The sequence below is a fragment of the Aulonocara stuartgranti genome (genome assembly GCF_965226115.1).
Source record: "Aulonocara stuartgranti genome assembly, chromosome: 23".
Classification (NCBI taxonomy): Eukaryota; Metazoa; Chordata; class Actinopteri; order Cichliformes; family Cichlidae; genus Aulonocara; species Aulonocara stuartgranti.
The window spans coordinates 42413124-42435509 of NC_138958.1; the positions used below are offsets into that span (position 1 = coordinate 42413124).

General features: G+C 40.6%; 1 protein-coding gene across 2 annotated transcripts; it reads left to right on the forward strand.

The window, feature by feature from the left end:
• Positions 1–342: 342 nt before the first annotated feature.
• Positions 343–22344, forward strand: LOC309700994 (ATP-dependent RNA helicase DDX3X-like). 2 transcript variants are annotated; one of them, XM_082524939.1, is made up of 19 exons: positions 343–685; positions 2314–2365; positions 2866–2913; positions 3611–3670; positions 4358–4558; positions 4708–4810; positions 5637–5756; positions 6277–6376; positions 6462–6597; positions 6683–6780; positions 7537–7635; positions 7728–7888; positions 7977–8121; positions 8377–8521; positions 10246–10427; positions 10564–10681; positions 10822–10975; positions 11126–11253; positions 13941–22344. In XM_082524939.1, the coding sequence occupies exons 1-19, from the start codon at positions 641–643 to the stop codon at positions 14018–14020; spliced, it is 2175 nt and encodes a 724-aa protein (XP_082381065.1). In that variant the 5' UTR covers positions 343–640; the 3' UTR covers positions 14021–22344. The 2 variants fall into 2 exon arrangements, with proteins under 2 accessions (XP_082381065.1, XP_082381066.1); XM_082524940.1 differs by lacking the exon at positions 3611–3670.
• The last annotated feature ends 42 nt before the right edge of the window (positions 22345–22386 follow it).

Below are 22386 nucleotides of genomic sequence, written 5' to 3' on the forward strand. Positions count from 1 at the left end.
ATTTGTGTAACGGCGATATCGCGACAACCTACTACTAAAATCTCGCGATTTCTAGATTAATAACATTCGAGAGGCGTCTGCCAAGTTTGCTAGTATTACTAGCAGTCCGGAAATAGGGACATTTCAAATTAAGGGGATGTAAGCCTCTTATCGTCTTTCTTAAGTTTAAGAACAAGTTTAAGAACACAAAACATTAATAGTATGATAGTATACGTTATTATTGTTATTATTATTATTATGGCCTAAAATTTGATATAGATATAAAATTATACCTAGTTTGTTTGTTTTTTAACCTTTTATTTTGGCGTCACCGGATAATTGCGTTCACATTGTTCGCGTTCCCTTCACGCGCTTCGTGGTGGCTTCGTCTCAGCTTCAGCTAAAGAGCAAACAGACAACAGCTGTGTTTGCTTGAAGTATCAACCTTGAAGCTGAAAATACGGGACTTTATTGCCACTTGAAATTCAGTAATATCGTTTTAAAAAGTTATCTGAAACCATTAAGGAAATGAAATAGCTGTCATTTTACATAACCACAGAAACGGGCGAGACGCAAAGGAGAAATAATAACAACATCAAAACCCGGCAAACAAAGAGGTCCCCTTTTCAACGGCATCATTTTTCCTCCATATTCTATAGTTATGAGTCATGTGGCCGTCGAAAATGCCCACGGTCTAGAACAGCAGGTAAGCTGTGTTTCTTTTATATGTCTTAAATGTTCGCTTTAGAAGTAATGTAAAAAAACGGCAGTGGTAAACATTAGCTTGCCGGCTAGCCTGGGTCTGCTAACAGTATGCTATTGTGCTAGCTTAACGTCGGGTGCGCTGCTTTTGTTCGCGCACACGTCTGACGGTGGCTGCGGAGCATACGACATGAAAAATGTTTTGGCCCCTCTACAACCTGACCAAGAATGCCTTTATTGAATTGCATTCTAGAAATAAAACATCCGTGTTTTGCTGCTAGACTGATCGGTGTTCTTTAAAACGAAGAGCTAAATGCGAAATGACGCACGAGTGGTTCCTCTGGCCCCCTCATATGAACACATGAAACGCACCCCTCAACTGTTACGTTCACTGCGCTTGTCTTGCAGCTCGATATAATAATAAAATGGAGGTCAATGTGGCTGGAACCTGCGGGTCTGCTTGCTACACAAACAATGCGGCGTGACTGTCGCCCTCCCCGGCTTTTAGATGATACGCAGCATTTTCCAGACTTCCATGTTTTTATGTTGACTGCGTCCCGCTAAGAGATGGTCATTTCTTCTGCGTCACCAGCAACGTAGTCTATCTGTGTCTGGCTGGATGGTAACAGAAAAGTACTGCATGTACTCGGTTGATATTTTGGAGAGCCCCTATTGGGGAAAAATGTCTAAGAAGGAGTGTGATGCGCAACCTAGGCCCCTATTTCAGCGACTTATACATCCTCATGAGTTTAGTTGGCTTAAGCTGAATGTCACCGCCGCCACCCCCCAACACAGTTAGATTTTTGGTAATGAAAGCATTAAATACAAAGTTGTTCCCTGGACAGCAGTGAGATTTGACGCACCAGCATCGCATCTCAGTATCCCAGACCAGCTGTGGCTGGGTGCAGTTTGCTGACATCATCATGATAGGAATTCAGCACGCTGGAGCTCACATCTCTGTCTCCCTTTCCCTCGCTCTTTTTTTTGTTTGTTTTTTAAGTCTGCTGCAGAATACAAAAATAAAAATGACTTCTAGTTTTCTTTTTTCATGTCAAATCTGAGTACTCAAACCAGTCCATGCAAGAAAAATTTTCACACTCCTTATTATACAGAAACGTTTTTTTTAAAAGGTAGGCAGCAGCTCTCTGTGTCACCTACTCTTAAGGATAAGTGGTCTGTGGCCTCAAACACAGCCTGCCTAACAATCTAAAGACTAGTTTCCACTTATTTGGTTTTACAGGCATTCTTAATTTATGGGACTAAATGTTGCTTGGGTGTAATGGAAAACTACAGAAAGAAACAGGGAACCAACGGTATTCGAGAGGAAAAATATTGACTTGGGGTTGGTGATGGTGGATACATATACCAGTGACACTGAGCTGTCTTGTAGCATTAGCTACTGAAAACCTAGACAACTGAGAACCAATAGGGAGATTACTACAGAAATGCTACTCTGTGTTTGTGTCTATGATGGAGAAAAATCAACTTGTAATGCGACCAGTTAATGTAAGACATGGGCAGTAATAGCTTTGATAATTCATTTTGTTAAAATGTAACTTAAAGTTTTAGGTTGCTTGAAGTGGGTCAGTGAGTCGTTTTCTGTTTTTGTGTTTTGTTTTTTCCCCCCTCTAGCTCGCTGTCCTAGACTTGAGCGCTGCAGACGGACAAGGTGGCGGCAATAGCAGTAAGCAGCCTTTGTGTTTTTGTTAGAATTTTTCATTTTGTCATGATAAAAACAAACAGGTTTAAAAAAAAAAAAAAGTGACTGCTGTATGTCTGCATGTGGTACAGTGTAAATGCATCCCTGGTGCTGTGTGGTGATACTGAAAGCAGATTTTTCTGTTAACTTAAAATATGCATGTCTTTGGATGATGCAAAGGTTTTGAAGAAATTTTGTCTTTAAATCTTTTATTATTCATTAAACACGGTGACTTTTCAGTTACATGATCTATTTTTATTTAAGTGCAGAACATCTGTTTTTAATACAGTGACATTTAGTTGCAACCATGTGAAAATGAATATTTGCATGTCACCTTTAAGTTTTTCTTTACATTATAGTTTAATAATCTTTTGTCATTGCAGTCATAATTTGTGGCTCAACCTTGAAATGGTTAGTTAGATTTGATTATAAATGCAGTGTGACGTAAGCGCTGACTGATTCTTGGCTGTCTGTCTCTTTTGCAGGGCGATACATACCTCCACATTTAAGGAACAAAGATGCTCCCAAAAATGGTGAGTAGGATCCACTTAACCTTGTTTCCTATAAAGAAAAATCTGAATTGTGTTTATTTTTAGGCCACTGGGAACTCCCATCACTGATTCCTACCAAATAAATCATTTTCATTTTCAGCTTTCATAGCTGAATTTCCGTGTTTTCACTGATTGATTAGTGAAATCCATCGACATCGTGATATTTGATGTGATGTGCGAAGGGCAGGTCGAACTGCGAAAGTGCACTCTCATTGGCTAATGATTTGTGATTGCCAAGTAGCAACGAGCGTACCCTGGATAATGCTCCTTTGTGACTCTTGAAACAAATAAAATTTACAAGATGGCCTTTAAGTTGTGTTGATTGTGACCTGAAGCAGGGAATGTTTTAGTGAGGTCACAGAGTGGGAGCTGATGTCAGGTTTTCCCTATATGGCAAATAAAAAGAGTGCAAGTTTAAAGCACTTCAGGTCTGGTTTTGCTTTTCAGACACAATTTTCAGCTCTGTCCATCTTTATTTCTCTATGATTAGCAGTCGATCTCCTTCCTCTATGCTCTGTTTTTTTTAAACGTTATTACCACCTATGGTTGATTTTTGGAATAGTGAGGAAGACATAGTATTCTAAAAGACCCCACACTTGTAACTCTACAAAGTATCTCTATTATATCAGCATCTGTTTTTAACCATGAGTTACAACTGGAATTTCATCTCCTAATCCAGCAGGAAATGCCTTTGCTGCTGGGCGACAGGGTGGTTACACCATCGCGCCTGCAGCCAACTGTAAGTTCCTCTCTGAACTTCTGATTTTCTTGGATAGAGTTGTGCAGAAGTTGGGGAATTGGTCTTTTTTTTTTTTATATTGATTTTAGAGTTGTTGTTGTTTTTTGTAAATTGACTTATTGATGAGTTCATAGTGAATGCCTTAACATTTAAGTGCGGCTGCATATCGGAAGCAGCAGCAGAAGCATCTGAAAGTGCTTCTTTGAGTTGGTTTGTTTAATCATTTTGACCTGATGCATCTAATTTCCTACCTGTTCACAAAAGTACATTTTTCATTAAAAATTAATTTGATAGATGTCAAAAGGGCTAAAATATAATCGCTGGTGTTTTATTGGTATGCTGAAACAACACTATATGGACAAAATACTGGGCCACCCACACATTACACCTACAGAAGCTGTTGATCATACCATGACGCTCCCAGCGCAGTTTTTGTGCTGATGTTAATGCTAGAGGTTGTTTGCTGAGTCAGCAAAGCGTTGGCGACTTTATGAGTTTTACACCCGTGACAATGGGACTGAAAACACTTGAATTGAAAAGATGTAAGAGGTGTAGCCAAATACTTTTGCCCATATAGCATGTATTGCCAGCACTCCACCAATAACAGCAGTGATGGTCATGAAGACGATGTTCCTGCAGGTGTGATGGTATTTATTAATTATTTTGTGCACTGTTTCCTCTCTGCAGACGGCTGGGACGGCACGCGCAACAACTTTGTCAACGGCTACCACGACAATCGCATGACGGGCAACTCATTTAACCGTGGCCCGCCTCGCATGGAGCGGGGTAGAGGTGGCGTTGGAGGTGGTTACCGCAACAACAGGGGTGGAGCCTTCAACCCCATTAACCCAGCACAGCCAATGGGCTTTGCTGGGTATGAAAATAAAGGTGCGATTCAGTTTTAGTGCTTCCAACATTTCTTTTACTTAGCTCGTGCATCCAGTATGTGCTCATTTACCTGCCTCTCCACTACATGAATGACTGGATGCGTCTGCTAGCTGTCGAAACCTGATAGTTTTGTGGTGTTCTCCTTTTAGACGCAGGTGGCTGGAACACTGCCAAGGACGCCTATAGCAGTTTTGGCAATAACCGTGGAAAGTCTGCTTTCTTCAATGACAGAGGCAACGCTAGCCGAGGAAGGTGAGTGGATCACATACAGTGTTGAGAGCTTATGTTCAGCGTCAACAGAAAATTCCCATGTTTACTATAAAAGCTAAAAAACGACCCTCTTGTGAACCCTTAAAATGGTTTATTATTACCCAAAAAATGTTAAGTGGAGAGCTGTGGTTCTATAATTTGGAAAAAGTTGCCTCTGTTAGATTTGTATTGTTGATTGTCATTTATGCTTAGAAATATTTACTTATATATGCTTAGAGTTTTGTAATTAGTTGTAGATTGGTAGAGGTTTTGATCCTTGATAGTCTGCAAACTTTGTGTGTATTAGACAGCACTTTGGGAGCATGAGAGGTCATACCGTGTCTTATTGTTTTATGGTAGGATTAACGTAGTTGCGTCTGTTCTAGTCTAAGTGCTCTTTGTTTAGATGAACTGCAGGACTTCCTCACCGTGTTATCTAGGATGAACCATCTAGGGTGAGGGGGAGGCTACCCTCTTCCTGACCAAGGATGTTTGACCCTTTGATCAGCAGTCCACACACACACACACACACACAGGCAAGGTACTCTTTGTGTGTATGTAGACGTCATATGTTAATGAACTTATGCATATTCATGTAACCTCAATAAAAGAACAGTGGTACGGGAGAACGGACGAGAGCAACTGGGGTCAAGCGAAGGAACGGTGCCTGTCCGGTTCTCTCCCGTGCACGAGAAACATGAAGAAGCTTGCCTACTTGTGTCTTGCTTTGCAGTGTAATTATATTGTCTTCAACGTTCCAGCGGATGGGTTCAAGCTACAAACCTATCAGCCTCATTATTCATCATTAATGTGTGCGTGCTGTGTTCAGGTTTGAGCATGGAGGATTTGGTAATGGAGGAGGAGGAGGAGGAAACAGCCGCTGGGTGGAGGAATCCAGAGATGACGGAGACTGGTCCAAACCAACCCCTCGCAACGAACGCCTTGAACAGTGAGTCTGTGCTTTTGAGCCGCTGTGGGAGGTGTAGTCTACTTTCTAATTTATTGTAAGATCAGGAAATTTCAGGTAAACTTTGCAAAAGTTAAAAATTAGTCCACAGAATTAGATTATTAGACTAGTGTAATTTCACTATTAGACTGTGAGTCATATTGTTGGGATTTCATTGGTTCTTGTGTAACAGAGTAAAACACAGGAAGGTGAAAGCAAATTCTTTGACGTTTTGTTATTTCCAGTTGTCATCTTAATGACATTTGTTCTTAACTTATTTGCAGGTTTCTAGTCTGATGTCAATATGGAAGCATCTTTAACTTTGTCTGTTATGGTTCTGCAGCATTTCCCTTACCTGACACATGATAAATTCAAATGGCTGACCAGCCCCAGTAAAAATAATGCTAGGTTTTTATTCTTTTAAAATTCGTCATTCAGATAAATTATCCCAAGAAATTGCTGCAGTTACTCTGAGCAATAAAGTTCCAGAGCATTCGACTAACCTTTGCTGCTCTCTCCGTAGTGAATTGTTCTCTGGCAGTAACACTGGGATTAACTTTGAGAAATACGATGACATTCCTGTTGAGGCCACGGGACAGAACTGCCCTCAGCACATCGAGAGTGTGAGTTACTCACATTGTATCAGATACCAGCTGCACTGTTGCTTTTCTTTGCTCTTTCTGTACACGTTTCTGTTTGTGATCTCAGTTCCAAGACGTGGACATGGGTGAGATTATCATGGGTAACATTGCTCTGAGTCGCTACACCAGACCCACTCCTGTCCAGAAATACGCCATTCCTATTATTAAATCGAAGAGAGACCTCATGGCCTGCGCACAGACAGGTAGTGCACAAACATAACAAAATATTGGAATTGGGTCGATGAGAGGAACAGCAGAAATGGATGAGGCTGTCCTTGTGTGTTTCAGGCTCTGGGAAAACGGCAGCATTCCTCTTGCCAGTCCTCAGCCAGATCTACACTGATGGACCAGGAGAGGCCCTTAACGCAGCTAAAGCATCAGGACAGGTAAAAGAGAAAAATCAATATTATCTAGTTAAAAACAGCTAATTTCATCATGGCTTTGAAAGGGGCAAAACAAATGGTTCAGGTGCTGTGGGGGATTTCATGGTAAAGTAATTTAATTAAAGCATATCCTCCAGATTAAAAATAAAAGCATTAATTTCAGGCACGTGCACACTTCTACAAATGAATGGGTATTGTTCATATGCTACCACAAACGGTGAGCACGAGTTTCAGTCACTGCAACAAACAAGCAGACCTGCTTAAGTTGATCTTTTTTGATACCAGTAGTATACTAGACCATCAAAGAAGAGGCAAAACAAGCAGCAGTTAAAGAAAAGCAAAACCCTTTAAGACACAAGTCCTACCTGTCAGCAGCCATCTCGATATGACACCTGGAACCTATTTAGGGAGTTATTTTGTCTAATTTAATTTAAGCTGTTATTGAGAAAGAAAATTATCAGCCGGTAAGTCTGATTTTAAAGCTTGTCTTTCTTTCCTCTGGAAGTTTTTATTCGGCTAACTTCACTGTTGTTGAATTATTCCATGAACTTTAAATCTGGAATTATTTGAGTGCCACGTCTCTGATAATTGTCTGGTAATTCCTGTTACACGAGTTCTCCCCTAATTTACATTGTGAAGCCTTTAGGGGATTTTTGCTCTCACGAGTCATACTAGTCCCTGATAGGTTTGCCACATGTTCTGTTCTCAATCACGTTTGTTGCTGTGAGACTTAAATGTTGTGTCTTTGCTGCTTTGCAGGAGAATGGAAAGTATGGCCGTCGCAAGCAGTACCCCATCTCCCTGGTGCTGGCTCCCACCAGAGAACTGGCACTGCAGATATATGATGAAGCAAGGAAGGTATTTAAACACATTAGTGTGTAATAATTTTATTTAATGATGTGATTTTTAAATTTGTGTGTAATTGTTAATACATTGTATTTTCCTGTTAGTTTTCCTACCGCTCCAGAGTGCGTCCCTGTGTTGTGTATGGAGGAGCAGACATTGGCCAGCAGATCAGAGACCTGGAGAGAGGCTGTCACCTGCTGGTGGCCACTCCAGGAAGACTCGTGGACATGATGGAGAGAGGGAAGATCGGACTGGACTACTGCAAGTAAGACCTAAACGCGAGGAGTGAGTGATGGGTAAATGTCTGTTTCATTTTTTCCAAATTTCAAACTCTTTTCTTCTGTTTCCTTTAGCTACCTGGTCCTAGATGAGGCTGACCGTATGCTGGACATGGGCTTTGAACCACAGATACGGCGCATCGTCGAACAGGACACCATGCCTCCTAAAGGCATCCGACAAACTATGATGTTCAGCGCTACGTTTCCCAAAGAAATCCAGGTATATCTTCATTATCTGCAGTAATTGTGATAGAAATTGGAACTTTTCTTCTTCTTCTTCTTCTTCTTCTTCTTCTTCTTCTTCTTTTTTCTTTTGTTTGTTTTTTGTTTTAATCCGCCCGTTACTAATAAAGAAAAGTGCAGCAAGCATTCACATGGTGATCAGTGCTTCATTTTAAAGATGTAAAATTTTCCATCTGTTTAGTCAGACGGTGCAAAACAGTTGTGTTAAGCACATATTTTGCTCATCCTGCAGATCTTAGCTCGGGATTTCCTGGAGGATTACATCTTCCTGGCGGTGGGCAGAGTGGGTTCCACCTCGGAGAACATCACGCAGAAAGTGGTGTGGGTGGAAGAGAGTGATAAGCGGTCTTTCCTCTTGGACCTGCTAAGCGCTACAGGTGAGCCGATCTCAGCTCAACTGCCACATGTCCCAACACATAACATAAATACTGATTGCAGCCTGAGTAGACTTATCTGCAATTATCTCGAACCACACACACACAGTGCGATTTTATTTCCCCTGTCTTATGGTCATCATCATATTGTCATCCTCACATCTCAACCAATACATTACTGTGTTCCCCATGCTTAGCACAGTGTAATGTCCATCAGCACCCTTTGTCTTTCAGTGAAAATTTCACTTAGATATGTTTGTGTGTGAAATTAGGAAGATGTATACCTCTAGGCTGCCCTGAAAAAGGTTTAAAACCTCTAATTTAAAAGATGCTCTTTCTATATTTGTGGTAGTTGGCAAGAAACATTGTGTTTCCTGGATTATATTTGCCTCCAGATGGCAGTGGTCTATTTTTATTACAAAATATCTTCTTCTTCAGACTGAACTAAAAAAAAAGAGGATTTTTAATTGTTTGTGGCTGGGAAAACAACCTTATTGTTTTGTTAGTGATTATATGGCAACATTTTAAACCTCTGTTAAATCAGCAATATCAGACACACAAGCATTGCTTTCAAACTGGAGTTTACATGTCAGTGGTTTGTGGTTTTATCCCAAGCCATCCCAAGTGAGGTACAGGACAGTACTGGAGACAACATAGAGAAACCTGGTAAGATCCTCAAACAGGAAACTTTTATCTGTCATTTCATATTTTAAATAATTTTGCTCGACTTTACTGTTCTGTTCTTTTTTTTTCGTGGATGGAGAATCTCCTGTTTATTATGTTTATTTAGGTTCTGTGTCCCATTTCACACGTCAGGTCCTCTCATGTCAAATTAAACATGCCTGTTGTTTGATTTTATAGCTTAAGGTTGTTTTTGTGTCATCTTTAAAGTATGTTGCTGTGATGTCTTTAGGTCAAACCCATAGCTTTAATGGAGAGAGTCTGGTCATGTTGTGTTCGTGTGTTGCCGTGTATCTAACTTTTGATATAAGTGTAGGTCAATTGATGATGTTGATGCGGGAAGAATACAGTGACCAGAATCTTTCCATCAGTGCCTCTAGTGAAATCTGCATGAAAACACATTGCTGCTGGTCATTTTACCCACACTGCACCTCCTGCTGCCTGTTGCACTGTTCTGCTCATATAACAACATCTGCTGTAAAGTAATGCTGGTAGATTTAACCCTGAAACCTGCATGTTAGTCACCCCATGGACTGACACATGTATATACATGTAAACATATGATCTGTATACAGGGCTGCTGCAACAAACCCACTAACTGATGTGCTATGGAGGATTTCATATACAATCAAGGGCGTTGATTTATGTGTGCATGGCAGCAGAAAACCGTTCACACGTAAAATTGTATGATTCATTTAGATGCTAACTGATCCCATTGGCTAGAAGGCAAATCAATCTCATGTAGTGGACTGAGAAGCTTAAAGTTCAGTTTAGCAGGCTAGGCCATCAGGGATGGATTTTAATTTATGTGCTTGGTTCTCATAATTGCTCGTGCACTTAAATTCTATATAATTCCAGCATGACTGTAACTTCATTATTTGTTTGTTCCACAATTTGGTCCAGTATGTCTGCTACATAAAGCCAGAGTCATAGTGGCGCAGGATTATTAAACTCAGTCTTTATTTAGTCCAAACACAGTGCAGCCCTACAGTTGTTTTATTCTTTGTAGCATTAACACCCAGTGTTTCCCCCTCTTGGTTGACCAGGTAAGGACTCATTGACCCTGGTTTTTGTGGAGACCAAGAAAGGTGCAGACGCCTTGGAGGACTTCCTATATCGGGAAGGCTACGCCTGCACCAGTATCCATGGTGACCGTTCCCAGAGAGATCGAGAGGAGGCCCTGAACCAGTTCAGATCAGGAAAATGTCCCATCCTGGTGGCTACAGCGGTCAGTAAAAACATCCTGTTGGGTGCACGTTACGGTGAACCACAAGAGGAACCTTTCTGTTAACTGACAACCACAATCGACATAAAACTGAAGGTGTGAGTTTTTAAAGTATCTGCTCCTGTTTTTGTGATCTCAGGTAGCAGCTCGGGGTTTGGACATCTCCAACGTGAAACATGTTATTAACTTTGACCTGCCAAGCGACATAGAGGAGTACGTCCACCGTATTGGACGTACGGGACGAGTAGGAAACCTGGGTAAGGCTAAAAGTAATGTGATTTAAGGGAAGCATCCTCTTGATTTAGGATGAACCCCATTTACTGCTCTTACTTATATTGCTTCAAAAAATGTCTCCTGTTTTTAAGTGTTTTTTGGGGGTTTTTTCTGTTTCCTGTAGGGCTGGCAACATCATTCTTCAATGACAAAAATGGGAACATCACTAAAGACCTCCTGGACATCCTAGTAGAGGCCAAACAGGAAGTTCCCTCATGGCTCGAGAGCCTGGCCTATGAACACCAGCACAAGAGTAGTAATAGAGGGCGCTCTAAGAGGTACACACACACACACACACACACACACACACACACACAGATTCTGTCTTTAACTTGCAAATGTTTGTTTTTGTTATAAGTATTAAAACATTTGCTGGTCTAATCAGAATCCCTAAACACTGATTTATTTATTTTTCTTTTATCCCACAGGTTCTCTGGCGGGTTTGGAGCACGAGATTATCGTCAGACTGCTGCAGGAGTCAACGCCGGAGGGTTTGGAGGACGTGGAGGAGGACGCAGCCAGGCAGGACATGGAGGAAACCGTGCCTTTGGAGGAGGTGAGGCTCTGATCTTTGGATAGAAATTTATTCATTAATGTAAGGCAGGGGTCTCAAACTCGTGGCCCACATATTGATGTGAAGAAAGAAATTATTTTACCAAAAATGATTTAACACGACGGCAGAGTGTTACAGGCATGGCCCTTTAACCCTTTAAGACCTAGCATAGAACCAAGTCCGCCAGAGCTTATATTATATTTTTACATGCTGTGAAGCCATTTTTGGGAGCATTTCAAGTTGATATACATCAATACAACCATTATAGCCCAAATTTAAATAATATATCTGCATTAAGTGCATAGTAATTACATAAATTGCAAAAAATGCAATAAACTACAAAAAAATTGAAAATCGTTTTTGTTTTTTTAACATATATTTCTAGTTAGAGAAATTTAAGAGGCTCATCCTTCAAAACTGTAAATACAAAAAAGTTGCACAAAATAGTTTCCCACCACAGGAAATTTATTTTAAGTGTCTTCATAGTTTTATTTTTGAAATACACCAATTTTTATATACTGCAGGAAAAACGAAAATAAATATTATAATGCAAATTTGCAAAAAAACAGCATATGCATCAAAATAAACTATTTCCAGCAGTGCAATATGAGTCCTAAGCATCCCAGAAACGACACAGAAAGTCATAAAGTCAAACATAACTTTTAAAAAGACCAGTATAGGCTCATAAGGCCCTGATGGTGAAAAACTACATTTCTGCAAAATGACTTCACTTCCGGTTTCGGGCAGGTCATGAGGAACATGCGATAGTTCGCGCTGATGGACGTAGGAAGTGTTACAAACAGCTGATCGGATCGGCAAAGCGTGTTTCTGGAATATTATGTTTTTGTTGCTGCAAGTGCTTTTTATGCAGTTTTTGCAAAGCTATATGTGGAAGGAAACTGTGACCGAGGGCAAGCTTACGTGGTTTCAGTGCTACTGGGATTTAAAAATAGCTACGCAAAACGGAGCGTGGCCGCTCCAACCGGCTTTAAAGGGTTAAGACTGTAGCCTCACGGGCGATGTAGTCCGTGCTGCAGGGAGAATGTGTGGGACCGCCCCTCCCGCTTTTCTCTGTGGGGCGTGAGGGAGGGAGAAAAAGGAAAGTAGAAAAGTACAAGGTGCTACCGAGCAGAAACGGGAGCTGGAAGCATGTAAATATAAAAATAACCACTACAGCCAAAAAGAGTGCCTGACGAGCCCAGTTGTAAGTAAGCTGTTAAGACTCGACTGTACGCTGTGTTCGTTTTTTCCTCCGAAACAATAAAGTTCTGCTGGAGCAGCCTTTCAATGCCTCTCTCTGTCTCTCGCTAGCAAAGTTGACCCAGACAGTAACGCTAGTTCCCGGCTACGAGCCGGAACCCAAAGTATTAGCCAGAGGTCTCCTTACCGCGGTTCGGAGCCGCGGACCTGGCCGAGGTAACAAGAGAGTGCAAACATGTTGCGGGCTGTGTTAGTTCAGTGAGAGAATTATTTGGAAAGAAAACAATTTTCACTTGCAGTCAAAAACTAATGTGTACGCTTATGTCTGCATTTTTATTTTGTTAAATACAAACAAAATTGTAGCAAAAGTGCTGCCAGCTGTTTATTTGGTAGTTCAATGAAACTACTGTACTACACTGCTGAGTGACTGTCTTCTGCTCCTCAAATACATCTCATTGCAATGTTGACCTTGTGCTAACTTGCATATGACAACTGAAACTGAAAGGCTTCAGATAGTTGAGAGTGAGAAAAAAAAAATTGCGTTCATGTTTGCAATTTTGTCTTGTTACACAATATTTGGAATTAAATAAAACAAACAAAACACTACATTTTAGGATATATTAGTGGGTGTTTTCGTGTTTGTTTTTTGTACTACTTGGACACTAAAGTGGCCCTCCAATGAGATGATGGTGCCAGAAGTGGCCCACGGTTCATTTGAGTTTGAGACCCCTGATGTAGGGTGATTATTGTGCACATGATTGTAGTCACATGATGTTCATTGTGTTGCTTTTTACTAGGCCCCCCCAGGAAACTTTTTTCCTGTTTTCTGAGAGCTTGTATAGAGAAAAATAAAAGAAGAGCACTTGAGTTTGCCATATATTGTGTTACACCCCGGCCTAGGCAACCGGCGTGCAACACAGGAAAAATAAAAATAAGGCAAAACAAAACTACTACGGGTCTCCACAAAAAAAAAATCCCAAAACGAAAGTATCGACAACTATTTACATCAAAACACCAAACTATTTACAACCGGGGGGGGGGGAAGATCGCGACCATCACAAACTGAAACACAAGGCTTAAATACATAGAGGGTGCAATCAGGGAATGAACCACAGGAGGGAAACACAGCTGGGGCAAATCAGACCTGACGAGACAAAAAAAAAGGTGAACTGAACACACTGAGATACAACAGACCTTCAAAGTAAAACAGGAAACATAACAGTCACGCCTAAAACAAAACACTGACAACACCGAATCGTAACAATTGTTGTACTTTTAATATATTTTGATGGCGAGTTGGGCAAAATATATTCAGTGCGAATTATTGTTTTACAGAACTGCACATTCAGGATAAATGTTTTACACCAGACCTGCATTATAGAGATTTGTTTTGCCTGGAAACACTAATTTCTGATACTTGGGCGATGAAATGCTACAAAAGTTTTACTTGATTAAGAAGGCTTTCTTTTCTCTTCCCTTTGTCTTCTCAGGCGGCTTCAGCAACTTCTACACCAGTGATGGCTACGGAGGAAACTACTCACACTCTCAAGTTGACTGGTGGGGCAACTAGGTTTCTCCATCCCTCCCTCCCTCGCTCATCCCTCTTTCCTCTTCTCACTCATCCTCCATTCTTTCTCCACATCGACGTCTGCATCCCATCTGTCTTGTTACCACCATTAACCCCAAGAAACCCCCATGCATGTTATTAAACTATTTATGCTCATTTATGTAGCTTCCATCCCCATCCTTCATGTCTTTTAAGTCGTTGGAAGAGTTTTCTTGTGCTTTCTATGTCCACCTTTTTTGTTTTGGTAAATTAGCTTTTCTCCTCTTGAAAAAGACCACATTATGAAGAGATTGTTGAATTTTAGTTGTTTACTTTTTAAACACTGGACACAGGCTTACTTGTTAGCTTCCAGCTAGCAGCCACCTTAAGACCATTTTCCCTCTGTGACACGTGTGTGCTGGTAAAAAGACCTGGGTGTTTAATTCCCTGAGATTTCAGCGTGTGGGCTTCTTCAAAGAGGGGGAAATCCTTTCTTTATTTCCCCCCACCTTATATTTGAGTTTGATTTCACTGTGTTTTCGTCTGCATTTACACTCCCCGCGTGACCTCATGTCATCTTTGTATTTAACGCACGGCCATGTTGTAAATCGCTGGCCAAAAACTTTTCTAAAATATAGCTATAGGCAGGACATAAAAGCAAAACATGTCTGCGTATAAATTCAAAAATACTGGCCTTCACGTATTGGAGGCCACAGAAACAAAATCTTTTCTTTTTTTCACCTTTTTTAAAACATAAAACTTTATCAAGGTCTGACACAGATGTCTAACAAAGAGACGAGTGGCTGGACAAACTGAAATGGCGCTGTCGGCCATTAGCAGTGAGGATAGCAGACAGTCTTAGGACTTATGGTTGTTACTGCAAATAGCATTTTTTTTGGTTTGTTGTTTAATTTTAAGATAAGTGTTTATGGAGAATCATTTGTTTCTGTACTGTGCCTTTAAGAATTTAAACTTTGTCTCTTATTTCCATTGTTTTTATTGCCGTAATACGTTAACTGTCCACAAGTATTGGCCCACGGTGACTAAAAGTGTGTATTCAGTGTCATTTGTTGGTTTAAATATGTTTTCTTTATTTTTATTTGGAAGGAAGCAAACTAGGCTTGAACTAAATCAAACCTTGGCAAAAAAAAACTAAACTAAAACTACGATGAGGAAACTCAAAGCATTTCCTTATCTGTCTATTAGAGACTGAGCTAATTCCCCAAAGCATATAACCACTGTAAGCATATTTGTGGATTACTTTACTCACTCTGGATGAGTAAATATAAAATGGGTCAAAAATAACATTAATCGTACTGTTAAAGTCAAAGAGCCGACGAGCAGGGCCGACCACAGTGGCTGTATGCTTTTGGGAACCCGAGTCCTACTCATTGACACTTGTGTCACATCTATAGCTCAGCTTTGAGCTTGCAGTTTGGTTTCTCAAAGCCATCTTGTCACTAATTGTTGGGTCACTGTGTGCCACTAACAGGGCCAGCAGCAGTCACGTTATGTTGCTCCTCCCCCTCTTATTATCCAGATATGTAGCCGTAAATGTCAAATTCCTCATAGCTTGCTGTAATTAAAAAAAAAAAAAAAAGCCAAAGTCTGGTGCCACTCGAGTCACATTAAATTACTGTAACCGCTACACAGTTTGAAACACCTTTGCTTAGAAAACACTACATGGCTGCTGCTGAAAACAGTTCCCAGATTGTGTCTGCGGCCGTTCAGCTGACTCTTAGTGCCATCATGCTCTTGGGAATCTACCGCTGCTTTTAACCACAAACATTGAAACCCTTGTTTTGGGAGAAGCTTTCTCTTGAGGGGGGGAAATACGCAAACTAAAAAGAGGTCCAAATTTTCTCGCTCACTCTATCCTGGAGAGTTGCATGAAGAGTCTTCTCTAAAAGTAGTCATTCCAGTTTATTCTGTTAGGTCTTTTAAGCTCTGTTGAAGTCGGGCGTTAAAAGTGAAGAACTGGATCATCCTTACGAATTAATTTCACTGCAGAGACAGCTTGGGGCTTCCCAAGGAATGCAATGCATCGTATCTACAGCACGTTTTAGCCACGTGTGCAACTGTAATCAAGCGCAAGATCGCGTCTCGGTCCAATTCCTCCTCTTACTACTGCTTTCAGTCAGCAGATAGTGTTTCTCAGTGTTGAAGTCACTTCCTCGATGAAATGTTTACAAAACTAGATTTCGGCCAACGCGCACAACAGCCGTACACTGGCAGCATATGATTGCTTTCAAAACACTTACCACCCAGCCCACAGAGCTCCCAGATGGGCCGCACTCCTACTTCTTCGCACTGATGCACGTCCACTCTCCAGAGTAGTTTGCTATCTGGACTGGCAGTCTTGGCAGCTATTACAACGTATTCACCTTCTGCATGCACGACACGTCCCAGCACGTGCTGCACATTAATAAACGATGACAGCGTCCCGCCGCGATTGTCGAATGCGAAACCCAACTCGGCTCAGCACAGTGAGAAACTGTCAGGGTAAATTGTGCTTGTGGAAAAGTTGCTGCACAGAACCGATCGCATGCATTTAAATCCTTGGTTATCCCTACTTGGCTCTGCTTTGCAACCAGGCTTCAAGGGGCCTGTTGACCCAGGATGTCCATGTTTCATCCCTGATTGAACTTGAAAAGGGATCTCCGCTGAACATTTGGATGGTTCAGTGGTAGAAATCCAATCCTCCTCCTACTCCCACCCCCCCAAACTGGGCCTATTAAGAGCCAAAAAAAGCTCTGTTACTCCAGTGTGGGGGTGGATTAATTTAGTTATGTTTACATGTAGAACTCAGATTAAATGTAAATAGTTTCAACAGAGAGGAATCTCCACAGAAAAAGAATGTGAAGTTAAACAACACTTGGTGTGCATGAGAGTCACACTTGATCACTCAACACTAGACCAAGACGGGTCTGGTGAGCTTAGCACAGTGGGCAGTTTGAACACCGCTGACTAAAGTTCGAAGACAAAAGCTTGTATTCTTTCAAGAGAATACACACGTCTGTATAGAAATAAATTCACCCAAATTAATGCGCACCAGGTGGATTAACCCTCAAACTGCCCACTGACTCTGACAAAGCAGGACCAAGACTGTAAAACATATTCAAGTGTTGTTGTTTTTTGGTCAAGAAGTTTCAAATGCCAAGCAGATGAATCCAATTCTAAAGCAGGCTTTAATTATGTTGCAGTTATTTATTTTATATCATAGTTTGTTTGTTTTTTCCTGCTTTTGATTTTTTGCCTCTTCTAATCAGTCTTAAGCTCCCTTTCCCTCGGGTTACATTTGAGGGGGACGTTGGGGAAACTTTGTTTAACAGCATTTTTTTTCCTTAAGAGTTTGAAGGGGTTAAAGCAGTTAAAGCAGTTGGCTGTTCATTTACTAAATATACAAAGTAGATTTTTCCAGAAGCTTTTCTGGTGCTAAAAGACACCAGTCAAATATAACTGTACGATATCTCACTAAGCCTGGTCTGACTCAAAATGAGGGGCCAGGAACAATGCTGCATTCAAGGACGGCTGTGGAATGATAGAATTCAGCTGTACTCCTCGATGTCCACCTGTCCCTTTTTATGCATTTACAAACGAACCAAAAACAGGAAATTTGAGTTTTCTTTTCAGCTGCTGTTCCAGCGCGGGTCAGATAAACAGTTACTGTCGCAGCTGTCACTAAGTTTGAGACTGCAGTCTAACACGGGCTTAATGACTATGAGCGGCGGTTGAATCGGTGATTCAAATGTTGACCAGAACTGTCAGAGGTGTCCCAATAGATGATTTTTTTTCTCTCTTTTTTCTTAAAGCACCTGTTTACTGATCAGCTTTCTTCTTGAGGTCATGAAACATTTTACTTTCTCCTGCAGACTTCTTGTAAGAGCTGTTGCAAAGCATTGAAGGAATGAAAAAGCAGGAAACAGGACAGCAAGTTGCTAATGACAATCACAGAACTCCCTTCACACACAAACAGAAGTCTTTAAGTTGCACTTTCACACCTAGAGGTTTAATTAAATAGCTGTCTTGCTGGCATTGTTATAAAATCAGCTTCAACCTTTAAAACTCTGTAGGAGGAACTTTACTGACTGAACTGGCAGTCGGATACTGCTGACTGATTTTCCCTGTGTGAAAGCATTTCTTACTTGAATCAGTGGGTTCTGCTGACCATAAGCTTAATGTAGTCCCATTTGTTTTGTTACCAATGCTGCAGGCATGCGGCGTCGCAGGCGAATCCATTGAGTGGATGTGGTTGCGTAGATGTTGCTGTGCCTTCTGACAAGCGCTTGGCGGCACATTGAGAATCTGTTTTAGAAAAAAAATTTAAAAAATGAAGGAACCGGTGAACCTTTTTAAATGCAGTGTGACTTGTGAGAGTAAAAATTCAGTTTACCTCTTGCTTTGTAGATCAATCGTGTCAAATAGTGTTGTTCATAAATATGCAATGTATTTCAGTGTTTTTCTAGGGCAGGCTGGTTTTACCTGTCAGTTGTATTTACCATTGAGCTGTGTTAGAGCAACACTTAAATACCACTGTGCCCCCAAATTCCTGCGTGGAGGGGGGAAAAAAAACCCTCTGAACTTTTACCCCAAGTGCAATAGAGTTCAGTAACTTGTGGCTTGCTTTCGCTGTGTGGTCGCCACGATTCTCTGCACGAGTTTTCTGCTCGAGTACAAACTGGCACATGTGAAATAGCCCAGAGTTTTACATGTGAACGGTGCCTTTTGAAGTGGCTGAATCACTAAAGACTGAAATTTGTTGGTTAGGGCTGGGTATTTCAAACTATTGCAAAATTTTTGATTATTTTATGTAAGTGTAGGAATGTTTGCTCGGTCAGATGCTGTTATGATGCGGGGATAAAAAAAAATTAAAACTTTATGTAAATGCTTTTGACTCGGAACAATTCAGGCACATTTTTTACTGACTGACAGCTGATTCCCAGTGCTAAAACTTGGACATGTTGCAGTTTTGTGCCGCTAATGTTACGTTTTTGAGAAAATATGAGCAGCAGGGCATTATGGATAGGAATGTAGATCAGGCACTTTATCTACCGCGTTGGTCCTCACAATTACGAATTCTGAAAGACTTCATTTTTTTGGCAAAATACCGCAAAACTCTTCATCTGCTAATTAGCAAATCTACCTTGGTAACATGCTCATGTAACATGGTAAACAGTGCTACTGTTACATGCTAACTGATCATCAGTGTCTTGCTAGTGTCACTGCATGTACCTTAACTATCTCACACACTTTCAGCAGTAAACAAAGTTTAAGAAAAAACACAAAAGTTTGTGTCATGCAGAAAATGCTTTGTTTACTTCCTGCAAAACTGATCCAGCACTTTAGTTCTTTTTGTTTTTTTGTTTCCCAAAACCTTCTGATGCCTTAAATGAAGGGTGATACCCAGCCCTAATGGAGCTGATAGCAAACTTACCTGTGATACAGACAGCACTGATGGTCAGAGAACAATTAATGGTGCTATGCTTCCATTGCTGCGGCCTGCAGGGCCCCCTCCGTTATAGAAAGACCACTGAGTTTTACACAAAAGACTTCAACAAAAGTCTTCTGTAGCACACGTCCTTTAATCCTAAAGAGGTACGACTGAGAGTGAGTGTGAAGACAGTGTAGAGATGTTAAATAAGAAGTGTGTGTGTGTGTGTGTGTGCGCGCGCGCAAAGGTTCTTTGAGAATTTTTGTTTTTAATTTTTTTAAATTTTTAATTGTTTTTTTTTTTTTGGGGACCAGGTGGAGTTCTAGTTAACAGCAAAGGTAGGATTCAGCTGTTTGCACACAGAGTTCTTGAGTCTACTTTCACTGCAAGTTTGTGTAATTTATCAAGCATTTTTGAGAAATATTTATTTTTCTATGCCTAATACAAAAGCTGATATTTTACAAAGTGACTTGACCAAAAGACAGTAAACAAAAACACTGGCACTTGAATGTTGAATGTCATTGGTATGAGTGAAAAATTTCTATTTTTCTGGGGTAGTGTGAGCTTTTTAATGTTAAAGATGCGACGTGGGGGAGCGTTTCTCCGTCAGCGTCTCACCATAGCAAGGCTGGGTTTCAACAGTGGTTGTAATTTTCAAAAATCACCTGCATTTCATAAATACAGATGCATATATTTTGTGTAAGACCATTAAAAAAAAAAAAACAACAACAACAACAAAACACCCTAAAACCTCGCTCCTATCCTGTGTGCACATCTTTTCTTTTTTTAACTGGGTGGTTTTTGCAGCCACGGTTCTTCCTTACATTTTTTTTTTTTTATTTAACTTGTAAGAATGAAACTGAATTTTATCAGGCAAATCTGGCCCATATATCTGATCCTCAAGTCCCACTTTGAAGTCTTAATATTGGCATCTTCACTTTTACCATCTTGATTTAAAAAGAAACAAACAAAAAAACAGATGACTGAGACTGCTTGCTCATTGGCTAAAAATTTGTGAATGATTACCATTAGGTGTACCATAGATAATCCTTTTGGAAGCATATTATGACCAAGATTTACAAAATAGGCTTAAAAAAAAACATTAAAAACTGAATGAGTGACTGAGCCCATAACTCAGCAGGAAAGCGTTCTTTTAGCAAGCACAGCTATCGCCATCTGGTGGTCTTCAGATAGAATGCAGGTTTTAGGCACTTCTGTCTTGGACGTAGCTATTGAGTCAGAAAAATGAATCTGTTTTATACCTTCTATGATCAGCTTGTTTAAAAACCTCAGAAAGCCGGGGGTTCTCTGGGGGTGGGGGTACTCGCAGTGCTTCCTGGTTATCGGCCATGCTAGCAACATGGCTGTGACGTGCTGGCATCAGCAGTCCACAACTTAGTCTAAACCTAAATAACTCAAAAAATAACCTTCATTATCATTTGTTGTTTTCATCCTGTATTACTTTTGCCCCTTGGTTTATAGATTTTTAGCACACTAGCACTTACCCTACGTTTTAGCGCTAGCCATCAATCTATGTGGCCTAAAATCTGCTGAATCTACGCAATGCCTATGATTTTATTTTTGGCAGTATTCATGCTGTCATTCCTGAAAATTCCGATTTCAACTAAATAGTCCAGTCAGTTCTGCCAATTACAGTTTAAAGATGCCACAGTATCTTGTGTATCCCTGCGTAAAGCTCAACACCAGTGTTTTCCAGCACTACAGTACTCTTCTCCCAGCTGAAACCTCCAACTTCAGGTCTTCTGTTAATGTGTAAAGATGTGCATATGGTGTAACATGAAGGTTCGAGGTGTACCACAGATTGTTGATTGCAGCCGATGTGATGGCGACACGTTACGAGAAACAGCCTCCACTGGTTACCTTTAAAGTCACATTGGACTCAGTATCACATCCGCAAACCTGTTTATGCGACAGGCTTCATTGCCAATAATAATCAACCATAAACAGCCATTTTTAATCGGCAAACAAATTGAGAAAATACCACCGTAAATGCCAAGGTTTGGATTAAAAAATAACAAGTTAACGATCAAAGACCATTTTGTAAAAAACGACAAAAACATGCAGTACAAAAAAAAGTGTCCAGATTTTCTCCAAGTCGTTTTATTTTTCCTTTTCTTTGTTGACTCTTTACACTTTTCCTTCTCGTTAATACCCTTGTTGTGAATGTCTGGCAAAAACAAGTGGCGATCTTTAAAGTCTTCATAACACAGACTTAACTGTGGTTCTATTGCTCCGTTGTTGTGGTTTGCATCTTTTCAGGCGTTGTTAGAGCTGTCACAGGGGTGTTTCTGGCCAATCAGAAATGGGGATTTATTTATTATTTTTTCCCCTTCTTGCAGCTGATCAGTATTTATCTGACCTGCAGGAGAGACAGTAATATAACGGACATTTGTACTGGTGCTCCTCTAAGCACAGACCCACTGTAGTTACACAGGGACTGATTGATTTGTCCAAAGACTGTAGCCTCAGCAATCACTGACGCATATCAGACGTAGGTGAACCATTACTTTACAGCCTTTTGTATGCACAAACTACATTTTGCAACAAAGTAATTGTATTTTTTGTCAGGGTGTCGTGAAAGACACACAAAAACAAAACACTTTGTGGCTTTATTTCAAGTTCAGTTTGTTAAAGTGATCTGAAATTCAGATGCTGAGGTGCATTTAGGAACGATTGCTGTTCTCTTAGCGAGCGAACTGAAATGAAGCCCAGTGCTGTCGTCATTACTGAATGGCCAGACCCCATAGTGTGGACGGGCAGCTGCACCAGCCTGGTAGTTAGTATTTGCTTATGTATTAGTTTAGCAGATGTGCACGAAGAGCACTGCACGAAGAAAACAAAACTGTGCAAATATTCTGATTTTACCACAAATAAAGGTTTGGATTTGCAGATGTAATCGGTGGTTTTGGCTTTTGTTTGTGTACGTGTGTGACTTTAC